The sequence below is a fragment of the Medicago sativa genome, chromosome 1 (genome assembly GCF_051527215.1).
Source record: "Medicago sativa cultivar Bolivia chromosome 1, Bolivia_mono, whole genome shotgun sequence".
NCBI lineage: Eukaryota > Viridiplantae > Streptophyta > Magnoliopsida > Fabales > Fabaceae > Medicago > Medicago sativa.
This window is the reverse complement of record NC_140749.1, coordinates 17,392,282-17,400,243: the sequence shown is the minus strand read 5'-3', so window position 1 is coordinate 17,400,243 and position 7,962 is coordinate 17,392,282. Positions and strand designations below refer to the sequence as shown.

The 7,962-nt window shown below is 32.8% G+C and overlaps 1 protein-coding gene and 1 non-coding gene across 2 annotated transcripts; both read right to left on the bottom strand.

The window, feature by feature from the left end:
* Window positions 1-813: 813 nt before the first annotated feature.
* On the bottom strand, window positions 814-930 carry LOC146953206 (U5 spliceosomal RNA). Its single transcript, XR_015025067.1, has one exon. It is a non-coding gene; the product is annotated as a U5 spliceosomal RNA (small nuclear RNA).
* Window positions 931-2,385: 1,455 nt separating this feature from the next.
* LOC146953205 (UDP-galactose transporter 1) lies at window positions 2,386-6,850 on the bottom strand. The gene is made up of 5 exons (XM_085708378.1): window positions 6,689-6,850; window positions 5,089-5,338; window positions 4,791-4,998; window positions 3,062-3,293; window positions 2,386-2,700 (listed from the first exon to the last, which is right to left on the bottom strand). Exons 1-5 carry the CDS (start codon window positions 6,797-6,799, stop codon window positions 2,473-2,475), a joined length of 1,029 nt encoding a protein of 342 aa, XP_085564504.1. The 5' UTR covers window positions 6,800-6,850; the 3' UTR covers window positions 2,386-2,472.
* Between the last annotated feature and the right edge of the window lie 1,112 nt (window positions 6,851-7,962).

Sequence of the window (7,962 nt, the reverse complement as noted above, 5' to 3'; positions counted from 1 at the left end):
CGAAAGTTTTTTTTTCCAGATTTTTGTCTTCATTCTTATTAATTTTTCCAATTTTTTTAAATTTTTTCAGTATTTTTTTTCATTATTTTCAATTTTTATTATTTTTCCCTCTTTTTTAAATTTTTTCAAAACAAAAAAAAATGGAAAAAAAAGAAAATGAATTTAAAAAATAAAAAATAGGCTTAATATTACTTTTGGCCCCCTATGTTTGCCAAAGTTGCGATTTTGGCCCCTCACATAAGTGATGTGGGTGCCATGTCAACGTGGACCAGGTCAAAAATGACCATGGGGGCCAAAACTGCAATGAAAACGAAACATAAGGGACGGTTTTGTAGTTTTCAAAGATAGGGGGCCTTAATCGCAATTTTTGCAAACATAGGGGGCCAAAAGTGCTATTAAGCCTTCCTAATTCTACCAGTTAGATCATCTACATTACTCAAAAAATTCAAATCATGTTTGTAGCACTCACTAAAGAGTTTAGTACTTAAATGGGTCCCACTGTCTTTACATCATTAAACAAAAATAATTTACATATTACTCATTTTTACAAGTGGGACCAAGTAGTACACATTTTATTACTCTTTTTTGCAAGTGGGACCAAATAGTACACATTTTGTTGGTATTTTAAACGTGTGACCTGTTAGTTACCTGAGAGAGAGAAGATCCTTATATAGTTACCCGTTTCTTAACGGAGACTCATTTTTCCTTCCTCCAATGAAGGGTCCTTAATAGGGAGTGGTCCTTGTTAAATAAAGACCTCCCATTAAAGATGCTCTAAAAAAACAATGAATAAAATTTGAACTAATATTGCAGAGCCCCCACTAAGGAGGACTCTTCCAAAAACTAGCGTATGCCGCTAATTGTGACGCTCACACGGTATTCTTTAGTAAAAGGCGAAAGAATAGTTCGCTATGTGATCATCACACGGCTCCGTGCTTTAAAATTGTTAGACATCCTTTCATTTTATATGTAAGCAGCTTAGTTAAGTTGATGCATTAGTCGATGTGGGACATAAGTGGAACACTCACTCACTTCCCCTGTTCACTCATCCATACACCTTTGTTTGGAATGTTCAAAATCACTTTAGATTTCTTAAATATCTCAAAGTTAGAAGATTAAACATTCTTTAAAGCTTTGCTCTAAGAAAGAGACCAAGATATACACATATGTGCTTGGTTTCTGTCTTGGGCGATACTGGTTAGCCAAGTGCAGAAGCTGGAGGTCTCTGTCTTGGGCGATACTTTTCACCATGTCTTTACCATTGAAAAACCTCTCATATTTTCCATAGTGTACACGACACAAAATTCGTATTTTCTTTTTATAGATACGTTACATCAAAACTCATAATGAGGCCTTCCTCTCTCCTCAACTAAATGCAAAATAGGAGTGAGGAAGAGAAGACAAGGAATGAATAGCTACCTCATAAAGCACAAGGTGGCAGAAGAACTTCTGGCTTCTGCATTAGATTTTTAGTTGCTAGTCAGGATTAGGATTAAGATTCTCCCACTAGGAACAAATGGGAAGATTAATTAACACAATAATGTGTACCATGGATTCTAATTACAATGTCTTCCAAATGAAATGACTAGGTGACATCAATTTAATTCTACATATCTAGTGTTTACGCATCATATGTACACATTTGATCCCTCTATTTTCACTTAGTCAAGCAATTGGTCCCTTATTTTAAAATCACTCAGATTTAATCTCTCTTTAAGATTTTTTAACTTAAAAATAATATATCATATTTAAATTGAAGTTTTTTCGGATTTAATCTCTCTTTTGTTAGAATATATTTAATATTTCACAATTTTATATAAGGGTATACATTATAATTGTAAAAATACTCGCTAAAAGTAAAAATAAAAAAATTAATGATTGCATTAGTTTTAATGTTTTTTTTATTTTTTCTTTTATAATAAAAGACCGAATGGATTACATCTAAATTCTATTCACAAAACATTCTAGTGAATCACATGCTATACACTATTCGTGTTAAATAGCAAACAAGTTAACTTATGTTGTATAATTCAGCTAATAAATAAAAGGATTGTTTCGGTCAAAAAAGATGGTTGTAACTTATTAACTTCATTCATTGTCTAATTTGGATGATCTAATTTAGCTTCTTCAAAAAAAGAAATCATTGTCTTGTCCATTAAATTCATATATTTTTTTCAATTCATTTTCACTTACATAAATACATAATAACCATTAGCTATCATCACATGTATGATGTAGGTTGCGATCATATCTCCAAATAAAATGGAAAAATAGGAAGATAACAATCATGTTGAAATCATGCCAACATCCTGGGAGGGCATGAGAGATGGAGGGGCTCAAAAAAGAACTGTGTATTAGAAACTGAGGAAAATCTAACAGGATAAATAATCCAATCAAAGTCACTTTTATATTTTTACCTTTAGCTATTACTGTAATTTCAAACAACAGAAACCTCACTAGTAACTAAACCAATTAGACCTTGTCATCTAATTTATCATTTACAAGCGGAAGCAACTCCATCTTACTCCTAGGTGTCCTGGGTGTCCGAGGAGTTCCCGGAACTGATGGTTGTTGGGAGATCATGTTCCTAACATAACCATAGAATGTACATCCAACAAGAGTTATGGCACATCCAACCGCATTCATATATGAAATTGGATTCCTAAATATCAGCCAAGAAATGAGGACGGCGACTGCAACCTGTACAAAAAGCATGATTACTGTTAATTGGTATGTGCAGAATGACTTCAGACATCACAGTTTGGTTGCACGGCATTCACACACCACATCAGTGTGTGATTTACATGCAATTTTGAAGTGTAGAATTCGATGAAACTATATGAAAGTGTCTGGCAGAGGATGAAATAAGGAGAAAGGAGAACAGAATAGGTGCATGGTAAAGGAGTAATGATAATGTGGCAGCAGTTTCAACTTTCTCAAGGTATTTAACGACAAAATATGAAAAATATTACATGAAATGAACCAATTGACAACAGATATGAAGAATTAGAATGTAAGACCGAATAATTTAGGGGAATTGTATCTGCTTGATAAGTCTCACCTTAAGGTTTCCAGCAACATTAAATGTTACAGCCGTGGTGGAGTGAATCACATAAAAAATAGAGAAATTAAGGCAGAATGCCAAAACACCAGAGCTGAAAATAATGATCATGGCCGCCCAAGGATAAGGATGGATACTGAACCACTCAAGAATTCCATTGCCTTCAAGTAACAACGCAGGAAACACCATGATCAAGGTTGCAAAAGGTGCCATGTAATAAACTGTATTTATGCTGCATATACAAAACAAGAACAATTAGTCTATGTATTGCAGAAAAATCATGCCAAATCAAAACCTAGCATAGCAAAGAACAGAACAGAAAAGAAATGATAATGATCATAGCATAGCTAAGACAAAGTGGGTAATAAAGGTAATGGTAAAGATCATCACATACACAGTTGCAAGAGTTTTTTTTTTAATTAATGCATAAAAGTAGACGCAGCAACAAATGTTGAAAACACAGCACTTATGTGGATTTTGATCAGAAATTTATATATACATGTTACAGTACAGACAGCCTACAGTAGTAAAAGATGTTCATACAGTTCTGGCAATCGTTGAAACTTTTCGAAGCTAACTAACACAAAAATGGCCATTTGATTGAGGAATTAAGAGAGTGTTCCAGACATCAGTCCAGGATATACAGTATTCATCCATATTACATGCATAAAAAAGAACATGACTTGAAAACTTAACTCATCATAAATAGAATAAATGAAAATACAAGTTGAACAGTTCAAAAGTTTTTGGAGTTTACATCCTACGGTAACATCAAGATGGCCTGAAATCGTTTACATCAACCATGCTAATTTTCAACCTAATTGATTTATGACTTGCATAAAAAGTATCTGCTAATTTAGAGCTTATTTCTCCAATTCATATGCAAGTGCTAATGGAGCTGTGTCATATCCAGACTACATAAACATCTGTCTACTTTCATCTTAGCATATAGCAAAATCACCAAGCACTAGAGAAGGTGTTTTTGTGAATATTTGCAATCTTAAATTATCATATGCACACAGGTACGGATCAGGAGAGACAATAAGGAACTTGGTTCAAGATTATAGAGCCGTGAAACAAAATCAGCAACACCCATTTTTTTTGTGTAAAATCCAGAAGAAATTTTTTTTGCTGCATATATTATCGTGTTTCATTGTTGCTGCATGCTACTAACAAACATGATGTAAGAAATAGGACAGGTGAAGGAACAAAGTGTTTGTCCCAAAAGTACCTTTGTGGCATGCTCAAAACCAGTAAAAAAAATATGGGGTGGGGTGTTACAAAGTACATACATTTTCAACCACTTTCACATTTTCACAGTTTACCCACATTTTCACCTGAGGACAAGGCAAGTTTTGGGTTGAGTATTGATAGGTGACATCCATTAAGAAGGTGTATGTGAAAAAGAATAGGGGGGAAATGTAACTGACATATCTGTTGGCCAACAGCTCTAACTAACTAACTAACAGGAGGTAATAAATAAGACAGCGGCGGGAATAAAGGAGTTTTTGCAAAGTGAGTAAGCATTGGGGCACTCTCACTTAGTCCAAGAGTGTATCACATTCATTGTCCTCTTATCATCTTGATCCCAAGGGTGTGTTCATAATAAAATGTCTATTTTTTCATTGAGTTTCTATTGAATTGACCTTAAATCTGGTAAAAAAAACCTTCAGAAAGAAAAAACAACAAATACAAACAACAGAGAAAAGGCAAAGCTTAAATTGTGTACCTGTCAAATTTATAACCATGCAACAGAGCCTCTGCAAGGATAGTCTTTGTAGAAGTAGCCAAACAGCCAAATAAGGCAGCACAAAATCCGAACATATTAAAACTAAGCTCTGTAATAGACGTCAGAAGAATCCCTCCAACAATGGGTACGAGAGAAGCCCAAATACGCCAGTCAAAATATTTTCTCCATACTAGCCACTGCAAAACAACTGTGCAAGTTTACCGATATCAGATGAAACTGTCATTAAAATTACAACATAAAGCAGGTGGCAGCTAGGTAACCAACTAAAGAACATTACCTGTTGTTGCAGGAGTGAATGACTTTATTGTTTGCATAAAAGAAACTGGTATGTAGCGTAGGCTCACATTCCCCAAAACTATATTTATACAGAACACAAATGACATCGGAAAGATTCTTCTCCAGCGATCTTGAGGGTCAACAGATATGAGTGGTTTAAGCTTCAGCACTTTAATTACCACATATGCTCCAATGGCTGAGCAGATAAAGTGGATACAGGATACCGATAGGGGAAACTTGAAATCCAATTTCTGCAAAGACATAAGACAAAATAGGATTAAGTAGTTGAGGCAGGTGTGATAAAGACCTGTAGAAGCCCCGTGAAGGAGGGTAAGACAACATTGACTGGGAAAATTACAAGTCAAATCATGAAGAAATATTTACATTCAATGGTTTGTTACTAGACAAGATTGAATATAGAATATTATGGCATCTTTTGATCCACTTAGCCGAATAAACCTTACGGTAAATAGCTTTTGCTGTTTACATCCATTATAATCAATACAAATTCTTCACATGAAAACTGAGGGGCCAAGGTGAGCAAGAACGAAACCAAATACACATGTGAAGAAAGTGATGAAGATTGATAAACCATTTTCCTCACAGGTTAAACAAAAACATAAAGATCTAAGTAATCTCTGTGATCAGAATCATTTGAGGTCCTAACTAAAAGCTCTGTTCTAAGCGTCAAAGTCATAATAAAACAAATACTAGCAGAGCCTTGAATATAACAATATAAGAATATCGATGGATCTTGGATCTTTCCTGACCGCAGAACGGCTAAACTCCACGGAACAAAAAACAAACACTTTCCTAATTGAAAAGCTTTTGCATGACACATTTTAATTTGTCTCGTATCTTCATAGTTACATTTCATTTTATGGAGACACGAAGTACATGTTTAGATCGGCAGTGAGGGTGAGATTGACAGAATCACGTTAAACCACTGCAACTTTAGCAAAAGCTACACTTTTGAAGCTTCAACAAAATCACAGTACCGCCATGATTCATCCAAACTCACGGCTCATCCACACGTGAAATAAATACATCCTGGTCTACAACTTCTAAATTATGCAAATTTGAATACTCATATTAACCCTTAAAATGCTTATTACACAATAAACAAAAGAAACTTCCAACTTTCACCAAGCATTGAATGTAGCTCAAAAGCAACAACAGATTTCATTAACAAACACAATACAAAACCCACCACATGAGTAAATCAAATTCAACAAATCTACTCTGTTATCAACTAAATAAATTATCATAAAACACTATGCACGGACACAGACACCGAACACTGATTGATACCGATAATAATTTGAGAAGATAACATAGTTCAACATAATCACATGTGTCGGTGTCAGACACTAACACTATCAGACATACATACACCGACATCAGACACGTCTGAGAAAATGACATAATTCTACGTAATCACATATATCAATATATGTCAGACACCGGACACGCCTTCCATCAAAAGATAGATTTAAGCGGTGGATCTTATCATAAACATTGAAATATGAATAAATAAACAAATAATGGTAAATAAATGAATAATAGATTAGATTCAAAAAATGAATGAAAAGAATTGAAACCTGAAAGATCCATTTGTTCATGATAATGACAGTGACATTGAAAGCCCACCATTGAAGAATTGCCAAAAGAGATCTAAACACGCTCCACTGGCAAACTAGGCCTTCTTCCATCACTCACCACCCTTTCTTCTTTCTTCTTATTTTACACTTTCTTTATTCTTTCTTTCTTTACAACAACACCAGATTTAATATATAAGAGAGTTTTTTTTGTTTTGTTGTTATTTGTGTGAATTGTAACGGTGAAGGAATGAATCAATGAATTGATGAAGGCTTGATTGAAGAAATTAGATATTGTACCTCTTTTTTGGTTTCTTACACTTCTCAATCTTTATGTCATTTGTTTTTACCTCACTCTATCTTTTGTCTAATTAATGCTACAAATTTACGCTTCCAAACTTTTTTATTGTTTTTTTTAAATAAACTTTTTTCATTATTTCGTTAAATTTAATTTAATTGATAAAAACATTGCATAATATATATGCATACATATTATATGTAAAAGTTAGCACTTGAATCTCGGTCACTTCATTTCTAGCCATGTTAAACCAAAAAAATAAATAAATTCATCTTTTCTATAAAATTTAAAAATTATGTGAATAGTAAATACACACAACTTCAAGAAATATATGAAATTACAAGTACACATTTAATTTAACAATATATATATATATTACTAGTTGAGTGATGTGTTATAGATTTTTTTTCCTTTGGTACGATGTCTTATGGAATTCTATAATATATTTATAATAGGGGAAATGTTAACGAGTGTCCCCGGGGCACTCTTTAAGCACTTTAAATAGCAAGTTTTTAATGAAAAGTTGTGTATTGAATGCCGTCTATAATAGATATGAGGATAATTATTGTTTTTCTATTGAAACGCCGTCTATTTATTTTTTTTCGATTTTTACGGTATATTTTTTATACCATTAATGAAATTTTATTTTATTTTATGGAAAAGAAAGTTAATTTTCGAAAGTAAGTCATACTTTCTATTTTAAGAAATGAAAATAATTTTTAATTATATAAACAAAATATAAGACTTTCTCTTTTTCAACTAGATTTAGTAAAAAAAACAAAAGTGAATAGAATTGCATATTTAATAAGTTACATAAATATTCCTATATAAAATGGGATTTTTATATATTTTTATAATATAGAGGAAAAAATACATATTAAGTAAGGGTGTTTTCAACAATTATTATTACTTATTTGCAGGACTCTTTTCTATTTTACTTTCAAACTTGCCAAAAGTATTTTTTTTTTATTTCCTTTTT